The sequence below is a fragment of the Pleurodeles waltl genome, chromosome 7 (assembly GCF_031143425.1).
Source record: "Pleurodeles waltl isolate 20211129_DDA chromosome 7, aPleWal1.hap1.20221129, whole genome shotgun sequence".
Lineage (NCBI taxonomy): Eukaryota > Metazoa > Chordata > Amphibia > Caudata > Salamandridae > Pleurodeles > Pleurodeles waltl.
In genome coordinates, this window is record NC_090446.1 from 396,633,944 (window position 1) to 396,657,009 (window position 23,066).

At 46.7% G+C, this 23,066-nt stretch overlaps 1 protein-coding gene across 1 annotated transcript in view; it reads right to left on the bottom strand.

Annotated features, from left to right (window-relative positions):
• NFS1 (NFS1 cysteine desulfurase) overlaps positions 1 to 23,066 on the bottom strand; it is a 651,727-nt gene that overhangs the window by 498,167 nt on the left and 130,494 nt on the right. Inside the window, exon 3 of the mRNA XM_069243867.1 lies at positions 16,852 to 16,968. Within this exon, the coding sequence (XP_069099968.1) occupies positions 16,852 to 16,968 (117 nt within the window). The remainder of the gene's footprint in view (positions 1 to 16,851; positions 16,969 to 23,066) is intronic.

A 23,066-nucleotide genomic window follows, 5' to 3' on the forward strand; every position in this document is an offset into this window, starting at 1 on the left:
CACAATCTCTCACTTCCCTGACTTCAGCCAACATGTGCAGGAAACCAGGTGACTGTTTTTGCAGAGTAAACTGAAACTCCAAGATCTGAAATTAGACTAACATGCTTTATCCTGCAAGACTCAGGGTGATGGTTGGTGGAAAGGCTGGGGAGATTACACACACACTTGTAAGGCAGTGTCCAATGGAGGTGCTGGCACCGGGATCGAGACATTGAACCCATTTTATAAGAGATTCTTAATAATAAAGAACTTGAGAAAGTCGGCCACAGCTGTGGACGTGTGCAACGAGAAGCAGTTAGCTTTATCAGTGACCCCGCCATTGTGTTGTGCTGTTTGTATGCAGAATTGTAAGTAATCAGGGGGAGAGGGGGAAGGGAATCTGTGCAGATTGCGCAAGTTCAGGGCAGCGCAGCCTGTGGGTGGGGGGGGTCAGCTGGGATTGGGTGAAATGTACTCCTAGTTGGCAGGTGGCCTGTTTGATGCTCGCAAAGTACACTTGTAAATTTGTCAAGGTTATTGAGATATTCTATGCCCAACACTCAACTTTTTGTTATGAAAGACCAAGCAAGATCTAAGCCCTTATGGCTACTCATCTGGAATGTCCCCAGCCTAAATAATGATCAAAAGATCCGTAAGGTAGATGCATATTTGCATTGGCATACTGCAGACATAGTACTCCTCCAGGAGACACATTTGGCACCTGGTAGTAGAGATATAGTGCAGCGAAAGATGCAGGGATCGGTGTGTGAGGCTGGCTTTATGACACATGCGAGAGGGGTGCTCATTTGGGCCAGGAAGGGGTTAGGTTCCAGATATGTGCAGATCCGGCTGGTCGCTATGTAGTGGCTAACTGTATTTATAGGGACCCTTACAATGCTGGTGGTGGGCTTATATGGCCCTAATTCTGATGACCCTCATTTTTATTACACTCTTAATGCTAGGTTACCGCGATGGGATGACATACCGCAGTTATGGGGAGGGGATCTAAATTGTGTGCTAAATCCAGACCGAGACCGCTCAAACGGTCCCCAGAGATGTCCCTCATCAGTGGCTTGGGCTCTTACTGAGATATTAACACGAGAGGGGATGGTGGCTGTCTGGGCGCATCAATAATGAATGATTCCAGGGTACACTCATAACTCGACAGTGCATGATATACACACCCACATAGATTACTGGCTGTGCTCACGACAGTTCGACCCCAAATACAGGTCTGTGAGGTTTTCCCCACATACCTCTTCGGACCACTCCCCAATACTTCTGGGGATTGATTTCAGTGTACCACCCCTACTTGCCTTCTCTTGGAGGTTCCCTCCGAATTTGCTACGATTTGAGGGAGGAACTGGGGCAGGAAATAAATGAGTACTTTGCCTTGAATGTGGGGACGGAAGACAAAGTCGCCACAGTCTGGAGAGTGTTTAAGGACTACACACATGGTGTCATAATGGCAAAGCATGGGGGGAGTCCTGCGGGCACAGCGCATTCAACTTAGTAGGTTGGAAACAGAAACAGTGGAACTGGAAAGCAAAAAGTTGGAGGGGAGAGATGATGCGGTGTTGGATGAGGTATGCGGCAAACAGACAGAATTTCAGGAGGTACTCCAGGCTGAGGTAATGGACATGGGGAAGTATGTGGTACCACAAGTTTATGGTGAAGGGGAGCAGCCGGAGGCCACAATGGCGGCGCTCCTTCGCCTCCGACATAAGATTAGACTAATGTAATATTGCAAATACAGGATGATGCTGGAAGAGTGTAGAGGGATGCTGAGTACATGGTGGGGCAGTGTCATGATTACTATACGGACTTATAAAAGTCACGCTTGCAGTCTGATGAAGCTGCAAATAAGGACTTCGTTATTCACATGGTCATGCTGTAGCTAACGGATGACCATAGGGAATGGTTAATGGCCCCATTGATGCCGGAAGAGGTCAGGGCTGCCCTTAAGGATACGCGGCGGGAAAAGCGATCAGCACTGATGGGCTCACAATAGCCTTTTATAAGGCCTACCAGGATGTGATTATACCTCTCACGATGCACAAGACCCTGTTGGTGGTTCTATTGAAGCCAGGTAAAGCAACTGATCGCTGCTCCTCATATAGATCAGTGTCCCTCATGAATGTGGATGCCAAGCTTTATGCCAAGGTCCTGGCGAATAGGCTGCCCCTCCCCCCCCCCCTTTTGCCTCAGATGGTGGGGTTGGAACAGACGGGGTTTGTACTGGGGAGTAAACTATCATACAATTTATGCACCTTCAACGCAATGCAGCACATAGATCAAAGTGTCAAAGAAGTTGCAGTTTTTCTAGATATTGCAAAAGCGTTCGATTCAGTGGAGTGTGGATTCATGCAAGGAGATATATTTATTCAATTGATTAGAGTGCTGTACACTCGGCCAGTTGCTAGAATGAGGCTGAATGGCATAGTGACTTCCCCTATCCCTATAGAGCGAGGAACGAGGCAGGGATGTCCCCTGTTGTATGCACTTGTTGCTGAGCTGTTGGCATGCGCACTCAGGGAATACCATTCACACAGAGGGTTGCACTTTCCATTTTATACCTGGATAGTGTCTGCCTATGCGGATGACACCTTGCTGTATGTCAGACCCAGAACAGAACCTTGCACAGGTGCTACGCAAAGTGGTAATGTTTGGTTGTCATGCTGGACTCTGCGTAAACTAGGATAAGTAGCTGGTATTTCCACTTACTTCTAGTGCTGGCCCTGTGCAAATGGAGTATCTGCTACAGTGGACAGGTGAATCTGTTCGCTATTTGGGGGATCAAGATTCACTCTGACCCAGCTGTCGTGCTGCTAGATGATTATGGCGCGGCAGTGCAATGGCTGTCCAGAGGCAGTTGAGCACTGCATTCCTCTTCCTCTCCCCCTTGCTGGGAAAGTGGCCATTATGAAAATGGTGGTGCTGCTGCTGCGCGGTTCCTTTTTCTGTTTTTGAAAATTCCGATCATCTTCACTCGCACCATTTCCGATAGGTTAGAAGCTCTCCTGAGCAGGCTGGCATGGGCGGGCAAACAGCCCAGCGTAAGATTGCAAACACAGACTCTCCCGTATGATATAGGGGAGTCTAGGTGCCCCAGATCTAGAAGCGTATTACCAGCTTGCACACTACTGGGTACACGGACCGGCAGATCAGCCCCATGTTCTGCTGGAGCGGGGGATGGCAGCACCAGCCAAAATGCCTTTGGTTCTGTTCGACAGACCGAGGTGCTGATACGGGATGCTGGACTCACTCAATTAGACAATATTCACCTGCCAGAGTTTAATGGAAAAGCAGGTCCTTACTATACTCACCGACTATGTCTCTGGGGTGGTGTGCTTGGCTTCGGCTGTTGCGGGAGCGGGGCGATGACAAAGCACTACAAGACTTGTGCATCGCTACTATGGGAGTTATCTTTGGGGAAGGTAATTTACGGGTTGGGAGGAGATGCAGCAAGACAAGGTCATTGTCACTTCACTTACTAGGTTCTATTATTATAGAGCATGTGCTGTGTTGTGGGAGATATTGGGGAATGATCTTGTTGAGCCTCCTCCAGTCCTCGCTCTGGTGTCGCTGTTGCAGCACTCTGCTCCCGTTCAAGTAAAATCGAGATTGCGCATAGGTCAGAGGTGTCTGAAGCTCGACTGGCATGGCAAAGGGACTTGGGAATCATTATAGATGATAAGCAATGGGAATATTGTTGGTCTGTAACTAAAATCATTTTCTTTAATGGGTGCCACAGGCTCATACACTACAAATACCTCAATCAGGTTTATTATACCCCGTCCTGGGTCCATGGGTAAGGTCTCCGTGATAACACAAAGTGCTCTAGATCCTCAGAGAATGAAGCCGGTTTTCTACATGTGGCATGGGCTTGTCCGTGTATAAAGCTTTTCTGGCAGGCGGTCCTCCAGGAGTTAGGTTTAATCACAGATGGGTTGGTGAAGCCAAACCCAATGCTGGCATTGCTAGGCTATGATAAGTGCCTGCCAACAGCAACTAGACGACTAATAGCTGTGGGGATTCTTCTGGCAAAGAGACGCATGGCTATGCGCTGGGGTAGAGGGCCCCTTGCCAACAGTGGGGAAATTGACAAGGGATAGGATATTGCAGCCTGACGTACCTGGCGAACTCCTTCCAAGCTGCAGTCGCCCAAGGGACATTTGGGACCCATTTCAGACTTACTTTGAGAGACAGGGAGCGAGAGGAGCACTCAGATTAGGGGAGGGGGACCATGGGCACCGAGCCCCTTAGCTGCAAATGGATGGCCAGCTGCACCCCCACCCCTGGCAAGGGTTTGGATAAGGTGGAGACAGGGTTTGTATTTACAATGTGTAGAAGGTTAGGGACTGGTGGTGCACAAGTTATAACCAGAGATAGCCTGCACTGTTCCGCACGGGTGGGGTATGGGTGATGACAAATGGAGATGCTAGACGTATCATTAATGTAAAGATACAACAGGGGTAGTCCCCCTGTCATGGAGAAGGGATGGCCGTGAAGGAGAGCTGAAAGCGGGATCACTGCCGAAGTATACTATTCATTGCTATCTGATTGTTTGTAATGTGTATGTTATTATGCACTAAAAATTAAAGAAATTAAAAAAAAGTTTGAAGCTTGGAATTGACCACTTGCTAGCGAAGTTGCCCCATAGTTAAGGGATGCAGTGGCAGCTATTAATGTTGCCGCAATATCCACGTCAGTCGTGAGAGTCTCCCCTTTCTCACTCTCTAGGGCCACTCCCTTTGTAGCCACGCGCTGGGGTCAGAGGCGAATCGCCAGGAACCAAACGCATTTATTACTGCCTGTGTAAAAAGTGTGTTAAACCGGAGGAGCGGATATTCAGCTCGGTCTAGGTTTAGCACTGACAACTGTTTTCTGTTGGCTTCTAGCTGCTGCCAGATCCTAGGAGCAACTGTACATTGGTGCATTTGTGCCAGGTCTCACCTGGTCGAGCCTCCTCTTCTCCTTAAGTGATTTGTTATCCGCATAAGAGATGGTCACAAATTAACCCCCGTATAATTGCCTTCAGCGTGGTCACAAGGTTGAGATTCGTGTTCCGACCGGGTCGTTAAGTGTCAGGTCATTTTTAAGAGCTCCCTCGATCGGACGGATCACTTCGTTTTGTGTAAAGAGGGATGCGTAGGCACCGGGGTAATAACTATGTGTCAAGGGCGGGATGCTCAAGTCTACAGACAGTGCAGCATGATCAGACAGAGCGGGGCTCAATGCCGCTGAACTCACCATGTCCTGTACCTCTTGTGTTCCAGGGGAGTGGTCCAGCTGGGCATGTGAGTAGAATGTATAGGCCCTCGATGTGGTGATATGTAGCCTCCAGATGTCTCGACGGCTGAGGTCCGTCATCCAGTGTATCATGTCCTCCGAAAGTGCCCCCATGCTGCTGTGTGGAAAGATCCAATGTGTTGTGGAAGACTATGTTCAAGACCCCCCAATAAAACCCTCCTGCAATTGAAATTCAGGATGTCTGCTATCACTCTGCGTAGGAAAGGCTCCTGGCTCTTGTTAAGGGGAATAAATGGATCACAGAGCCTGGCCACCGACTTGCAGTTCGTAGGCCAGAAGTCTCCCTCTAATTTCAACTATCTTGTCAGCTCTGATCCCTTGGACTTTACAAGAACTCAGTATTTCCCCCACCCATGCTTTTTTGAAGGGCCAGATGAGAAGAGTTGGTGTTGGAATGAATGGAATATGAATCGATCTGCACCCTGGTCTGCTCCAGATTGGACATAAGAACCCTCTCTTAACCAGGTTGTTCAGCCCCTTAACGTTTATGGAGACTATTTGCACTTTATCAAATTGGGCACGGCATGGTGTAGGAGTGTAAAGTGGCACTTGGGACTCCCAAAACACCCAGAGGCCAAAAGGTGACCTAAAGGCGTGGTCGCCAGCATTCATGTGTAATGTACTGCATGTAGACCCAAGTGTGGATAGGAGTACCCTACCTTATTAAACAAAACAAACAAACAAACAAACAAAACAATAACAATTAACAAACATAAGGTCTCTGGTGTCCCCAGAGCCCTGACAAGTACCTCTGGGAGTTCAGTGGAATCTGCAGCAACAGGGTCATATTTGTGATGAATTTCGGACTGCATCAGGCCGTCTGGGCAAAGTAATAAGACACCCCACTGCTCTTCTCTCCAGCTGATATCACCAAAGAGGTCTTATCTAGAGCTTCAATTGTCAGAGTCTTATGAAAATGATTCATGGACTGCTTTCCACTCCTGTGCGATGGTCTCGGGTCGGGTTAGAAATGCCCAGATGCAGAGGGTCGTCTTCTTCCCCGAGGCATTTTGCAGCGCAAGACTTCCCATCAGGGGACTTGGAAGCCTCGCCTTGCACTGCAGCAATCCCAGGAGTTCTTTCTCGGCTGTGATGGAGCCTCCCGTCCCACTGGAAAATGAGGCAGAAGGTATGGCCCCACGAGTAAGAGACATTGTGCTCCCACAGATAGGTGACGGGATGGAAATCTTTGAGCTTCTGTAGTGCGAGAGGAGATAAATCTTGGTACAGTGTCATAGTATGGCCTCAAAACCGCAGTGGATGGGTCTCTCGGGCCTTACGAAGGATCTGTCCTTTTATGGGAAGTCATGCACCAAGTCAATATGGGGGTTATTCTAACTTTGGAGGAGTGTTAATCCGTCCCAAAAGTGACGGTAAAGTGACTGATATGCCACCAGCCGTATTACGAGTTCCATAGGATATAATGGACTCGTAATACGGCTGGTGGTAAATCCGTCACTTTTCCGTCACTTTTGGGACGGATTAACACCTCCTCCAAAGTTAGAATAACCCCCTATGTCTGCTGAGGGAAGGCGGGATAGTCCCAGGACATGGGAGACAGAATTTGTGCGTGCGGTCTAACCAAATGGTTAAGCTGCATGTTGTCCTCTGCCCCAGTGGGCACTCTGCGGATGCAAATATTGTTTCTCCTGGAGCAGTTCTCCAGGTCCTCTGCAGCTGCTTGGAGTTCCATTTGCTGGTCTCTTAGGCAGAGGATTTCTTGTTGTTGTTGTATTTCATCACCCCTATTTGTCTCCTGATCATCCAGGTTGGACACTCTGTCCCCAAGATCGGCAATATCCTTATGAACCATCTTTATTTCTTGGAAGAGGTCCTTTTTAGCTATTTGCAGGTCATCTCTGAGGGAGGCGAACATCGCCTCGAAGGAGCGGGTAACAGGATCCTCCATGTCCCAGCCCTCAGGCTGTGCTTTGCAGCCAACCATGGAGAGACCATTGCCTCTGGGTCCCATGGGTTGTCTTGATAGCATGTTGAAGGAAATGCCTCCTTGGCATGGTTACCCCCTGACTTTGTGCCTTTGTGCCTTTGCTGATGCTAAGTTATGATTTGAAAGTGTGCTGGGACCCTGCTAACCAGGCCCCAGCACCAGTGTTATTTCCCTAAACTGTACCTTTGTCTCCACAATTGGCACAACCCTGGCACTCAGGTAAGTCCCTTGTAACTGGTACCCCTGGTACCCAGGGCCCTGATGCCAGGGAAGGTCTCTAAGGGCTGCAGCATGTATTATGCCACCCTGGGGACCCCTCACTCAGCACATGCACACTGCCTCTCAGCTTGTGTGTGCTGGTGGGGAGAAAAAGACTAAGTCGACATGGCACTCCCCTCAGAGTGCCATGCCAACTTCACACTGCCTATGGCATAGATAAGTCACCCCTCTAGCAGGCCTTGCACCCCTAAGGCAGAGTGCACTATACCACAGGTGAGGGCATATGTGCATGAGCACTATGCCCCTACAGTGTCTAAGCAAAACCTTAGACATTGTAAGTGCAGGGTAGCCATAAGAGTATATGGTCTGGGAATCTGTCAAACACGAACTCCACATCACCATAATGGCTAAAATGAAAACTGGGAAGTTTGGTATCAAACTTCTCAGCACAATAAATGCACACTGATGCCAGTGTACACTTTATTATAAAATACACCCAGAGGGCATCTTAGAGATGCCTCCTGAAAACATACCCGACTTCCAGTGTAGGCTGACCAGTTTTTGCCAGTCTGCCACACACCAGACATGTTGCTGGCCACATGGGGAGAGTGCCTTTGTCACTCTGTGGCCAGGAACAAAACCTATACTGGGTGGAGGTGCTGCTCACCTCCCCCTGCAGGAACTGTAACACCTGGCAGTGAGCCTCAAAGGCTCACCCCCTTTGTTACAGCACCACAGGGCATCCCAGCTAGTAGAGATGCCCGTCCCTCTGGCCACTGCCCCCACTTTTGGCAGCAAGGCTGAAGGAGATAATGAGGAAAACAAGGAGGAGTCACTCCCCAGTCAGGACAGCCCCTAAGGTGTCCTGAGCTGAGGTGACACTTACTTTTAGAAATCCTCCATCTTGTAGAAGGAGGATCCCCCAATAGGATTAGGGATGTGCCCCCCTCCCCACATTGAGAAGGCACAAAGAGGGTGTAACCACTCTCAAGGACAGTAGCCATTGGATACGGTCCTCCCAGACCTAAACACACCCCTAAATTCAGTATTTAGGGGCCCTCAGAACCAAGGAAGATAGATTCCTGCAATCTAAAGAAGAAGGACTGCTGACCTGAAACCCTGCAGTGAAGACGGAGACGACAACTGATTTGGCCCCAGCCCCACCGGCCTGTCTCCCTACTTCGACGAAAACTAAAACAGCGACGCATCCAACAGGGACCAGCGACCTCTGAAGCCTCAGAGGACTGCCCTGCATCTAAAGGACCAAGAAACTCCTGAGAACAGCGGCCCTGTTCAACAAACTACAACTTTCTGCAACAAAGAAGCAACTTTAAAGACCCCACGTTTCCTGCCGGAAGCGTGAGACTTTCCACTCTGCACCTGACGCCCCCGGCTCGACCTGCAGAAAACAAACACCTCAGGGAGGACTCCCCGGCGACTGCGAGCCCGTGAGTAGCCAGAGTTGACCCCCCCGAGCCCCCACAGCGATGCCTGCAGAGGAAATCTAGAGGTTCCCCCTGACCGTGACTGCCTGCAACAAGGAACCAGACGCCTGGAAACCACACTGCACCCGCAGCCCCCAGGACCTGAAGGAACCGAACCCCAGTGCAGGAGCAACCCTCTGCCTAGCCCAGGTGGTGGCTACCCCGAGGAGCCCCCCCTGTGCCTGCCTGCATCATTGAAGAGACCCCTGGGTCTCCCCATTGCTTTCAATACAAAACCAGATGCCTGTTTGCACTCTGCACCAGGCCACCCCTGTGCCGCTGAGGGTTTTGTGTGCCTACTTGTGTGAGGGAGTACTCATAAGTCAGCACGTATGGATCCAAAATCTTTTACGGTGCGATGTAGAAGAGAAGATCACTATACTAAGGAAGTCGTGACAAGCGTAAGCAATATGGCATAATTCTAAAAGAGTTTGGATCCATACGTGCTGATTTAGGAGTACTCCCTCACTAAGACTCGGGGATAATAGTGTTTTGCCCCCGTCACGTGATTCCCACTACTCTTTCTCTATTGGTACGGGATAGTCATTTTGTTAGTTCCTTTTAAATTCAGCTTACTCATTATCTTCCTCCTAATGACTTACAATCATTTTATTTCAGATCGTACATTATCTTGAAGAGTTTTACTTGATTAGGATAAGCCATTTATTCATGTTAACACCTTACTTCGGTACGTTTTTCTTTATTCAGACACACTAGTGAATGCTTAATTTAGCACACTCACTCATCAATTTCCTAGGTGTTATGACGCCGTTCTGTTTCCTTTTTTCCTAATGACACCCTGTCATTAAGAGTACATTTCTCAACCTTAGTTTCCGTTTCTCATCGCCACATATCTAGTGGGAGTCTTTATCCCTATTTCTTATTCTCAATTTCTACTTCGTTTCACGTGCACATCAAACTTTTGGTGATATTTATAATAACAAGTTTATCACTTGTGGTAGACTGTAATCACAGTTTTTTTCTCTGTGGCTCCGTTTGGTAATGTCACTTGATGATTTTAGACACTCACACGATACTGGTGAAGGACTTGGCCACAATTTTAGTCCCAGGTATTAATTTTCCATAATCATGTATAACTATAGATTATGACCAAGCTCATTATTATGTTTCCCCATAGCCCTGAGGAAGTCAATGAGATTAATTTCTCGGGGACAAAACACGTGTTGGCTGTTGGATGTTGTTATGATGACCACATATGGAATCTTTCTGATGTGATGAACATGTATGAACTCTGTTTGGATTATATATTGATTCTCCGAAGACCACGAACCTAACTGCACAGACTCTTATCTTATTTCATACGGGTGCCCTGGCCTTTTGAATCTGTCCGTGTCTCTCTCTCTCCGTGCCTGTCCCGGTCTCTGTCTCTCCGTGTGTAGGAAGTTGGCTCTGTATGCACTAATTCAAAGTAAGGAATAGTATGCACAGAGTCCAAGGGTTCCCCTTAGAGGTAAGATAGTGTCAAAAAGAGATAATACTAATGCTCTATTTTGTGGTAGTGTGGTTGAGCAGTAGGCTTATCAAAGGAGTAGTGTTAAGCATTTGTTGTACATACACACAGGCAATAAATGAGGAACACACACTCAGACAAATCCAGCCAATAGGTTTTGTTATAGAAAAATATATTTTCTTAGTTTATTTTAAGAACCACAGGTTCAAATTCTACATGTAATATCTCATTTGAAAGGTATTGCAGGTAAGTACTTTAGGAACTTTGAATAATTACAGTAGCATATATACTTTTCACATAAAACAAAATTAGCTGTTTTAAAAGAGGACAGTGCAATTTTCACAGTTCCTGGGGGAGGTAAAGTATTGTTAGGTTTTGCAGGTAAGTAAACCACCTACGGGGTTAAGATTGGGGTCCAAGGTAGCCCACCGTTGGGGGTTCAGAGCAACCCCAAAGTTACCACACCAGCAGCTCAGGGCCGGTCAGGTGCAGAGTTCAAAGCGGTGCCCAAAACGCATAGGCTTCAATGGAGAGAAGGGGGTGCCCTGGTTCCAGTCTGCCAGCAGGTAAGTACCCGCGTCTTCGGAGGGCAGACCAGGGGGGTTTGTAGGGCACCGGGGGGGGACACAAGTTCACACAAAAAGTACACCCTCAGCGGCACTGGGGCGGCCGGGTGCAGTGTAGAAAAGAGCGTTGGGTTTCCAATGTAAATCAATGGGAGACCAAGGGGTCTCTTCAGCGATGCAGGCAGGCAACGGGGGGCTCCTCGGGGTAGCCACCACCTGGGCAAGGGAGAGGGCCTCCTGGGGGTCACTCCTGCACTGAAGTTCCGATCCTCCAGGTGCTGGGGGCTGCGGGTGCAGGGTCTTTTCCAGCCGTCGGGATTTTAGAGTCAGGCAGTCGCGGTCAGGGGGAGCCTGGGGATTCCCTCTGCAGGCGTCGCTGTGGGGGCTCAGGGGGGACAACTTTGGTTACTCACAGTTTCGGAGTCGCCGGAGGGTCCTCCCTGAGGTATTGGTTCTCCACCAGTCGAGTCGGGGTCGCCGGGTGCAGTGTTGCAAGTCTCACGCTTCTTGCGGGGATTGCAGGGGTCTTTAAATCTGCTCCTCTGAAACAAAGTTGCAGTCTTTTTGGAGCAGGTCCGCTGTCCTCAGGAGTTTCTTGTTCCTCTTGAAGCAGGGCAGTCCTCTGAGGATTCAGAGGTCGCTGGTCCTTGAGAAAGCGTCGCTGGAGCAGGTTTCTTTAGAAGGCAGGAGACAGGCCGGTAGGACTGGGGCCAAAGCAGTTGGTGTCTTCTTTCTTCTTCTGCAGGGGTTTTCAGCTCAGCAGTCTTCTTCTTCGGTAAGTTGCAGGAATCTAAATTCTTAGGTTCAGGGGAGCCCTTAAATACTAAATTTAAGGGCGTGTTTAGGTCTGGGGGGTTAGTAGCCAATGGCTACTAGCCCTGAGGGTGGGTACACCCTCTTTGTGCCTCCTCCCAAGGGGAGGGGGTCACATTCCTATCCCTATTGGGGGAATCCTCCTTCTACAAGATGGAGGATTTCTAAAAGTCAGAGTCACCTCAGCTCAGGACACCTTAGGGGCTGTCCTGACTGGCCAGTGACTCCTCCTTGTTTTTCTCATTATCTCTCCTGGACTTGACGCCAAAAGTGGGGGCTGGGTCCAGGAGGCGGGCATCTCCACTAGCTGGAGTGCCCTGGGGCATTGTAACACGAAGCTTGAGCCTTTGAGGCTCAATGCTAAGTGTTACAGTTCCTGCAGGGGGGAGGTGTGAAGCACCTCCACCCAGAGCAGGCTTTGTTTCTGTCCTCAGAGAGCACAGAGGCTCTCACCGCATGGGGTCAGAAACTCGTCTCTCAGCAGCAGGCTGGCAGAGACCAGTCAGTCCTGCACTGAACAATTGGGTAAAATACAGGGGGCATCTCCAAGATGCCCTCTGTGTGCATTTTTTAATAAATCCAACACTGGCATCAGTGTGGGTTTATTATTCTGAGGAGTTTGATACTAAACTTCCCAGTATTCAGTGTAGCCATTATGGAGCTGTGGAGTTCGTTTTTGACAGACTCCCAGACCATATATTCTTATGGCTACCCTGCACTTACAATGTCTAAGGTTTTGTTTAGACACTGTAGGGGCATAGTGCTCATGCACCTATGCCCTCACCTGTGGTATAGTGCACCCTGCCTTAGGGCTGTAAGGCCTGCTAGAGGGGTGACTTACCTATGACACAGGCAGTGTGAGGTTGGCATGGCACCCTGAGGGGAGTGCCATGTCGACTTAGTCATTTTCTCCCCACCAGCACACACAAGCTGGCAAGCAGTGTGTCTGTGCTGAGTGATGGGTCCCTAGGGTGGCATAAGACATGCTGCAGCCCTTAGAGACCTTACCTAGCATCGGGGCCTTTGGTACCAGGGGTACCAGTTACAAGGGACTTACCTGGGTGCCAGGGTTGTGCCAATTGTGGAGACAACGGTACATTTTAGGTGAAAGAACACTGGTGCTGGGGCCTGGTTAGCAGGGTCCCAGCACACTTCTCAGTCAAGTCAGCATCAGTATCAGGCAAAAAGTGGGGGGTAACTGCAACAGGGAGCCATTTCTTTACACTGTGTCTGTCTCGGTCTCTGTCTGTCTCTCCGTGTCTCTGTCTCGCTGTCTGTCTGTCCCTCCGTGTCCCTCCATGTCTGTCTGTCTGTCTGTCTCGGTCGGTCTGTCTCTCTCTCTCTCTGTGTCTCTGTCTGTCTGTCTGTCTGGGCCACGCATATCAGCGACTCAGCACAGCTAGCCAGCACCCGTCATCTTGGGTCCATTGTCTCCCTCGCTCTCGGTCCGGCTCTGGTGTCATCACTCTGCACGGAGAGTGGTCCTCGATGTCTGGACTAGTGCTGGGTGCTTTTGGGTGCCCTTAAATGGGAAGGGGGGGGGGGGGGGGGCGGGAAGGGGGGGGGGATTTCATCCAGGCCTGCCGGCAGCAGGGGAAAGAACCAGAGTCACGTCCTACTCCGCCATCATCTTGGCCACGCCCCCAGAACAACAGAACTTAAATTAATATGAAATATGTACATTAAAATTAAATTGTCATTACTTGCCTTCAACCCGGACAATTATGGAGAGATGTCATTTCAGACTTAGGAAGCAAGGGTAGGATGAGTTGGGAGCGTAACTATAGATAAGTCTTCTATCTGTTACTGTCTGCCTAACGGTAAGACAGCAGAAAGGGAAGCTCGAATAGTATAGGTATTTGTGGAACAAAACGTGCTTTCTGAAAATGAGCAAACACATTATTAGAGGTTGTTTAAAAACTGCTGAACAGTTTGTCACTTATGCAGATTTTCATGCATTGAGTGTGTTTTTGCCACACGACAAGCGGAGTGTGTGAGAGGCATAACCGTATTCCAAATAACAGTACCAAAGTCAGACACATACATTACTCCCCCTTTAAAATGTGCGAGAAGGCCTGCACCTCTGTAGATCTGGCTTGCATGCACTTGAACATTTCACGATCACAACCTTGATATCGGTTAGAAGGAACTATGCCTCATTCACAATGAGCGGAACAAGACACGTTGCCTGTTCTGACTCCCGTGGATCCCAAAGATTGAAGGGTAGGAGGAGGATGAGCTACCACTTCACCCTATTCCTAGGCACAGATGAATAAGCTGCTGTCATTTACACTTGTGCTCCTCCATACATTTACACGAGAGCGGTAAAGAGAATGGCTACACATTGAAGTAACCCTGAGGGGTCTAACCTGCTGCGTTTTTCACCCCTGGTCCAATGTGAGAGGCAAGAATCACACACCCAGGAACTAATATGTGCCGTCCACTTTTCCCACTCGCACAAGAGAGCACAGCATGATGATGTATCCTTTTTTAGTTGGAGAGAGAAGGTACAAAAGGGATGTCAGGGTGAGTGACAAGATATACAAGTAAATTATTTCTGCTGGGTGAGTGATGTTATTTTATCTTTTACATGGGTCCTTGGACATTCTTTATTCGTTCCTTCCTACTAATTGAAGTGCATAAGAGCTTTCACTTTGGCTAAAGTCAAGTGAATCAGCATCCAGGTCTCTTGTACATACCTTGACTTTAATAGTTCTGGTCTCATGTTACATTGTGAATCTTAAGTTATACATACTAGACAACTTTATTCATAATATAACTAGTCAGAAAATGGGTTGGTTTTTAAATCCAAGGTATAGATCAAAGAGAATTTAAACTAGTTCATTGCAGTGCATCTCAAGATATTTTTTTTGTAGTTGAAGGGGGTAGAGGGCTGCCCACGTACATGAAATTATGGATGATTACCCACCCACAAATAAAGATTATTATGTTTTCTAACAGACAAGTACAGCTTTGTCCTGAGTGCAAATTACACAATCCAAACTACTTGATACAAAAACATGTCCACTGCATATTCAACATGTCCCTTGTAGCACAATATAGGGTATGCTCTTTCTCATCAGTGCTTCAGAAGCCACTGGTCTTCAAACTGTGGGTCACATCTCCTTGTGGACCATTGAGTTATGGAATCAAGAAGCAACAGGAAAAACTGTCAGGGTTACAAGCAGCTTCTCCTGCTGCTTTAGATGGTCAGCTTCCTACAGACCAAAGGTCAAGAAAACTGAAGGCAGAGTCTCACTCCCCACTCATCAGCCCCTTTATAAAGTGCAGCTGTGAATGCTCCAACGTAGGTGAGAAAAACAGCCTCATGGGACATTCCCACCTGGACACAGGATACAGCAATTCACCAAGGGAATCCTGCTTGTCATTTCCCAACTTACTGCGTTAAGAGGTGCGATTGACACAGACCGGTGCCGGTGTTTGTGGATGTGTATAAAGGGGTAAGTCTGGATGAAGAGTTACATGTGTAAGCGGGCAATGTGAATGTATATTTAAAATAACAGAGCTTCTTGGTCCTGACAAAACAGTCATCTGAAAGTCATGAGCTAAAATCCCTGCAATGGTAGCTCAGTCTTCCATCCTTTCAAATTCAGTAAAATGGGTACCACTAAAATAGTTATTTAGTAATATCTGATATATAGAGCACTTAGTGCCACAGATCTGCAGTTTCTAAGTGCTACATAAAAACTCAAGTTATTATTTATGTACACATACAAATTATTTTTTAACGCTGAATATTATGGACCAACTCCTCAATGGTATTCCATCCATCTAGTCTGAAGAATCATTTTTTGTCACGTGAGGGCAAAGCAGATCGCAATTTTAAAAATTTGAAAGAAAAAAAAAAAACACCTGAGGCAAGCACAAGAAAAACCTGGACCATTTCGCATGATAGGAATTCAGGACTTCCAGGTTACATAAAGAACGGTATTACCCACATGAACCAACTTAGCAGTGTTGTTAGAAGTTGATCCCTTGCTGCTGCACAGACGGCATATTTACATCGCTACTAAACTGCAAGACCGTGGAAATGAGTTACATGTAAAAAAAAAAAAAAAAAAAAAAAAAACACATCATGTGGGTACTTGAAAGAGGTTACTCCAAAGGGACACGTCACTTTCTTATGACTAGAGCTTAAAGACCGGATTTTCAAGGAAAGGCAGATTACAGAGTGAACTGCCTGGCTGGATTTTGAAAGCGGGTGTGTTGGGACTCATCTGTCTGGAGAGCTCAGGATAGGTTGGCAGAAAGCAGCAGCGGCTAGTGGTGATTGGGCAGGTGACGAGTACCTAAAGAGCTCTGCGTAGCACAGACTAGGGACTGAGATTCTTTGGGTTGCAAGTGAGGTCTGTCAGCTGGCAGAAGCGATTTGCTGGTTTTGGATAGTCTGTGGAGAGAGTCTGTTATCCGTATCAGTTGCTCTTTAGTGCTGGGTGATAGATTCTTAACAGTCAACGAAGAGGTCTTGCACGTCATCCTGATAATGTGGGGGAGTAGCGAAGTCCCAGAGCTGCAGAGCTGGGAGACTAAGACTGGTGCATGCGTTTCGAAAGGATGGTGTACAAAGGATGTGGTTGCCCAAAGAAATTTGATAAAGTGTGGGAGCCCTGGTGCCAGCCATGGAGGACATACCTTGAGGGAGTCGTAGGGGCAAGGGCTCAAATTGAGCCCTGGTTGCGTCTAGGATATAGTTATTACTGGGTGATGGGAGTATCTGGGGTGTCTGTCCTAACATTTAGGCCTTACACAGCAACACTGGTGTCTCGATCAAGAGATTCTCAAACACTATTATGTCTTATGCCCCAAGCTTTCTGTTTGTGTACGGCAAGGTGGCCACTTTCCACCAGTTGTATAAAAAACTAGCTTATGTATGTTCAGGTGAGGGGGCTGTTCAATGTTTTCCCTCCTATTGGAGGAGGGGGAGGTGTTTTGTGCGGTCAGCATTTGAAGGAAGAGAAAAAAATAACGTTAAGACCCTTTTATTTACAACAATCATTTCGAGCATTGATCAGTTTGGCATGAATCTATAATACACACCTCTCTTGCTTTTTCCATGGCTTTTTCACTCTCCCAGCCGTAGGCATGAGTCCTCGAATGAGGGTTGCCGTAGTAGTTGACCAGGTAAGGTAGCATGCGGTCCAGCACTCTTGGGTCCTGTCAAACAAAAGAGGTTCAGCAAGATTCACAGTTCTCAACACTATCCATCAGCATTCTCGCCTTGAACATATTACCCATGTAATTTAATCACTCCTGGCTAACATGAAAAGTATTGGAAGAGTCAATAGTTTTAAATGTGTGTCTGTAGTAAAACACTTTCTTTTAGTAATGCACAGAGCAAAGTTTCGCTTGTGTAATGCCGTGAGTGAGAAAAGGGGACGTATGAGCGAAAAGGTGTATTTTTTATTTGGGTTATTAATAGAGGGAAGGCCAAGCAGACATTTTGCAGCAGTGTAACAGTTTTTTTATTTGTTTTTAAAAAAAAACAAAAAAACTTTTCACTGATTGATACTTACACAGAAGCACACGCACTCCCTCACTCACTCCATCTCAGTATCGCACACTGCCCTCAGCCACAACGCGGCAGATCACGGCGGTCTTGCTGTTGCCCGTTTCTTCAAAATATGCTTTCCCTTAGTCACTAGTAGCTGTAACTACGTTTCTTCAGGAAAGAATGCAGCGACCAACTCCCCTCCGATGATTTCATGTATTTATTGTAACAAACACAGCAACATCTAATGCGTTTCAGAGATAACCTCTCCTTGATTACAGATAACAACCAATACATTTCTTCAGATATAAATACCCAATGTGCACTTGTACGTTACAAAGACATAGAAAGGACCATTTTATCATGAGCAGCAAAGGATTAAGGGGGTCATTCTGACCCTGGCGGCCAACGACCGCGGAAGCACCGCCAACAGGCTGGCGGTGCTTCCTGGCCAATTAAAAGGGAAACCGGTGGTTTCCCCCGGGTTTTCCCCTGGCCATAGGAATCCTCCATGGCGGCGCTGTTGGGGATTCCGACCCCCTTCCCGCCATCCTGTTCCTGGCGGTTCTTACCGCCAGGAACAGGATGGCGGGAATGGGTGTCGTGGGGCCCCTGGGGGCCCCTGCACTGCCCATGCAACTGGCATGGGCAGTGCAGGGGCCCCCTAACAGGGCCCCATAATGATTTTCAGTGTCTGCTTAGCAGACACTGAAAATCGCGACGGGTGCCACTGCACCCGTCGCACCCCAGCAACTCCGCCGGCTCCATTCGGAGCCTGCTTCATCGTTGCTGGGTCTTTCCCGCTGGGCGGGCGGGCGGCCTTTTGGCAGTCGCCCGCCCGCCCAGCGGGAAAGTCAGAATGACCGCCGCGGTCATTTGACCGCGGTGCGGTCTTCTGGCGGAAGAACTTTGGCAGGCGGCCTCCGCCGCCCGCCGAAGTTGGAATGACCCCCTATATTGTATTGTATTGTAATCGTATTTATATAGCGCTTACTACCCCTGACGAGGCGTCGAAGCGCTTTTCGATGAGTAGCACGCTACTCCGGAACCCAACAAGAATTAGTGATGGATTAGTATCATTTAATAATGAGTACAGTTTTAGTATTATTATGAGTTAATTTGAGCTGCGGATATGAGAGTTTGTTAGTTAGATTGACTGGAGTAATGGAGGGGTGGAGGAGGAAAGAAATCCAGAAGTGTTAATTGGGAGTATATCCTTCATTTACTCAATCCAAAGGCTTGGGATGAATAAAGGGGGGCGGAGGGGGGAAGAGTATGTGGAAGGGTTAGGGAGAGCATAGTAGCAGGGTGAGATGAATGCAGGAGAATTTAGTAGGGTTGTGTGGGAGGTCACAGAGGTAGAGTGAGGTTTGGTGAGTTTTATGTGGAGGTGGAGGGAAGAGCTTGGGCAGAGATATTTAGGAGATGAAAGTGGTCGAAGGGATTTGGGATGAGTCAGAGTGAGAATGGAGGATGGATTGATAGAGACATGACATAAGAGTGATGAAAAATTAGAGCAGAAAATCATAGATATCTAGTATAACAACCCAAAAACCAGGAGCCATGCAATGATCCACAAACATGCCAAGCACAGAAACAACATATACACATACATACACATATATATATATATATATATATATATATATATATATATATATTTATTTATACACACACACACATGAATACACACACATATTCACATACAATACATAATTAGAATCATGGGTAAAAAATACTTAGTCAGACAGGTTTAAAAGAGTGTGTGTGTATTTTATTGTTATGACAGTAGCAATACATATTTTCCAAAGAAACTATAAATAAATAGAAATATACATATAATCTCAAAAAATATTTATCCACATAAGCATATGCAGTTCATAGTTGTTTGAAAAAGGTGGTTATGAAGGAAAGAGCCAACTCTTGCGTAGTTTTCTGAAAACAAGAAAGTTATCTGTAGCTCTTATAGCTATAGCTATAGCTTATATCTCTGTGGTGGCCATCTTCGGTGCAGTTTTCTCTGCTTTTTTCTATTTGCTGATTATTATATATTTTAATTTCAATGATCAACGCTTCTAATTAAATTCTCAGGTTTAATTTTTCTTAGTATTATCCTTAAAATCCTTTATCACATTTGATTACCGCTCTGTGAGCTTTTAAATGATGTATATTTCAAAGTAACCTTAAACCTAAGCATAAAGAGAGGACCACTTCTTAGCAAACAGCAGACTATTATATCCATATGGCGGAAATCCTAAATTGAGTTTTCTTGCCATCCATCCACCTACCCAACGATTAATAGGTGTTTAAGAAAAATGAAAATTGACGATGTAATTAGAAGTAGGATTTGTTGATCATATTTATCACTTACGATTACAGCACGTATAGAATAAGTCCTTCGCTAAAGGACTCACTAAGCCAAAGTCAAGTCTCACAGTTAAGAGGAAAACAGGTATGGGATTTTATATCCCGGGGGGGGATTGGGGGGGGGGGGGGGGGGGGGGGGGGGGAGTATTGATTGTTGAGATTAAAATATATAATAATCTACAAATACCCAGTCAAAAATCTTAATGTGATCTAGGCGGGACATAATTTCCATAATTTAACTGAAACAAAATGGATTTCCTAAAAAGAATAACCACCCCTCTTGAGCTCCTGGTTAATCCCATGTGTCATTAGCATAGGTCTCCCCTTTCCTAGAAAACCGTGTTCTGTAACCACAGATTCTCCTGAAGGAACACATGGTTTGGTTTACGTCCAAAAGTGGGATAACCCCCTTAATTCTATCCTTTACTATTCTTTCCTTCGTGCTAAGAGACTGCCATTTGTACGATTCCTTTAATATCTAGATTTTGTATGGAGAAATACATTGCCCTCTGGAGCAATCCTATTTCTACATAACTGCAACCGCCAGAAACCAATCACAAAAAGAACTGAAAAGTAACATAAAAAAGAAAAAAAAAAAAACATTCCCCTACGTACTAATTTTCCCACCCCACCAGCTCTGCACCCTTTACTATAGCTCTGAACTGTCCATCTCCAAAATGTACGGGACATCTTTTGCTTGTACCTGTGATTATTAATATGTAGACTATCCTATTAAGTTCCCCTTCTAAACGTAATTCTGAATAGGCATCAAACACAACGTGAAGAATAGCAGTTATATAATAATTTCCCATAGTGTCATGTCCTTATGTGAGAAATGTGCTGCCTTTATTCACTTCCATGGGCTAGTTCTTCCAGTTCCAGGTTCTTCATGGGTTATCAGGCAGCTGGGTTTCTAGTACAGAGCAATCTGTAGCCAATTCTGTCCACTGCTGCAGTCTCATCCCTTGAAGAGTCTCTCAGAACTGGCTAATTGCTGGCCTGGTCAATTCTTTTAATCTTTCCCCCGACGCCACTGGAGCGATCCAGATTTCTACATCACCTTCATTCTCCCCTCGAGATCACTGCATTGAACCTTCCACTTTCACAATCCCCATTTGCCTCAAAAAAGTTTTCCAGTTAAAGGATACGTTTAGTTTAACGGGAAACGGAATATACAGATCGATTGCATTATCCTCAACTTATTATTCACCTGCTCAAAGGACTTACTTTAATTTTGTAGTAGTCTGACACGGTCAGAGAAGATTATGTAGCTGATTTTTGGTTACGTTGCCCATCATTGTGCTGCTTTCCGGGCCACAATCTGGTCTTTATATGACAAGCTTGGTGATTATCACTACAGGGAGACTGGGGAGGAGGGTCTGATCTGAATGACGCATGTTCACACTCCAACAAAGCACTGAAATCTCTGGTATCAGGGTTTTTAGTCATTATCCAGGGCCTTGGAAGGTGCTCATCAGCTGTGTCGCATCTTGTGATAGCAATGCTACATTTCTCCAATTGTTTGCTTTTTGCTTCCTATGCTAAGCAGGCATTATTTGCAGCTTGTAGAATGACCATTCTGGAGGAAGAATGGGCTGTTGAATCCTTTCTTCCCCACAGGAAGGAGGGGTCCTTTTGGATGCTGGTGATCAAGTTGTTCATCTTCCTCTGGACGCAACAGCGAGTTCCTTTATCTTTTTTGATCCTACTGACCACAAACAAAATTTGTATCCAGCATGTTCTTTTTCTTCAGGTTACTACACAGTTTCACTGCCTTGGTGATAAGTGCAGAGGGTTGGGGTGGCACAGCCCATTTGCTACAGTCTGTCTCCCTCTAAAGGGAACAAGGTGATATTCCACTTGCCACTTCCACCCCTCTTTCAGGGTAGTTCCAGCTGACTTCTTATCTCAAAAAATCCTGTCAGTTCTGATCTTACTCCACATAATGCTCCAGAGGCAGGGGGTAATAGTAGCTCAGCCACACTGCACCCGAGGAACCTTGCTGCCATCCAACTCTTTTCTCAAGAACTTTCAAACCACTCACTACTCAGGGCAGCCACAATAGGTAGTCTGCCATGCAGTACCAGAGACAATCAGCAAGGCCACTTAGATCTTGCTATCCATTTAATTTAGTACAATACAGGCAGGTACATATTCCTGCCTCTCAGCACTCAGACAATAGTCTAGCACCAAAACAAAAGTTCTCTCCAGATAATGGGGACTATGCCCTTCTCTTTATGGGAATTGTGCACTGCTAATATCCAAAGATGTTGATATTTGGTGGCCAGCTCATTAAGCTCCCACCCATAAGGACACCAATGGAGCGCAAGTCATGGATCACAGACTCAAAAGTCTCCCAGGCCCTTCTGCAGCAAAGGACTACCAAGCAAAATGTCACTTCAGAAGTCACCAGGCCGGTGATCGACTCACAGTTATGAGCCTTGGAGGGTCCAAAGCACCAGTTTTGCTCAAATCAGTAAGGGCAGCAGCTAGCCAGACTACCAGTACTACCACCAGGTGTTGATCCCTTGCTGCTGCGCTCACTCAGGACTGATAAGCATGTTCTGGTGAAAAGCCTACTCTGGATCACAGATGTTCTGAGAACAGAAGGGTCTTCTTTTTTATGTCTAACTTTCTATCATCTTGTGAACATACTACAATGAAAAACAGTAAAGCTTCAGTCGACCCCACTGAAACCCTGAAGAAGAGCCAGAGTAACAGTACAGATTCTACAGTAGAAGGGGGTCGTAGTACACCAGCTTAACAGCATACAGCCTGTGTCTGTCAATCATAGACAATTAACATCTGAACGTTAATTCCCCAGTTCCTCCCAACAAAACCCAAATAAATCTGGCTCAGGGGTGTGAGGGCAGCTAGTCAATAAAATCAAATATTTCACAGCGATGATGTTGAAGGAGGGGAGTCCCATTACATTACAAGGGTAGTAAAAAAATGAACACGCGTGGCAGCTGCAAGGGGTGCCGGAGGGCTCCCATGACTCAGAAAGCCCCTATCCAGATACACCCTCACTCCCGGCTAGTTTCAGGCTGCAGGCATGAAGAAATGGCCTGCATTTTGTGCTGTCAGCCCAGGGTTTTATCCTATGCTGCAGTGTAGCAATAGTGGACCATATCCATTCGGCCGAGAATCCACTTTTGTCATGTTTTGCACTGAGTCAGATTAGCTAGTCTCCAGCATGTTCAGGTCCAAATCTGCATGGGAGACAGATGCCAGTCTGATAGGCGTAGGTCTTAGACAATTAGAATACTTTACAGAATTTATTGGGCAACAGAGGAAACGTATATGTCCCAGACCCATGCCCCTGTATTTATGTCACTATGGGTTAAAGTCGGGTTACACCTTGAACGTGCATTTCTTTTTCGCTTGAAAAGTACCA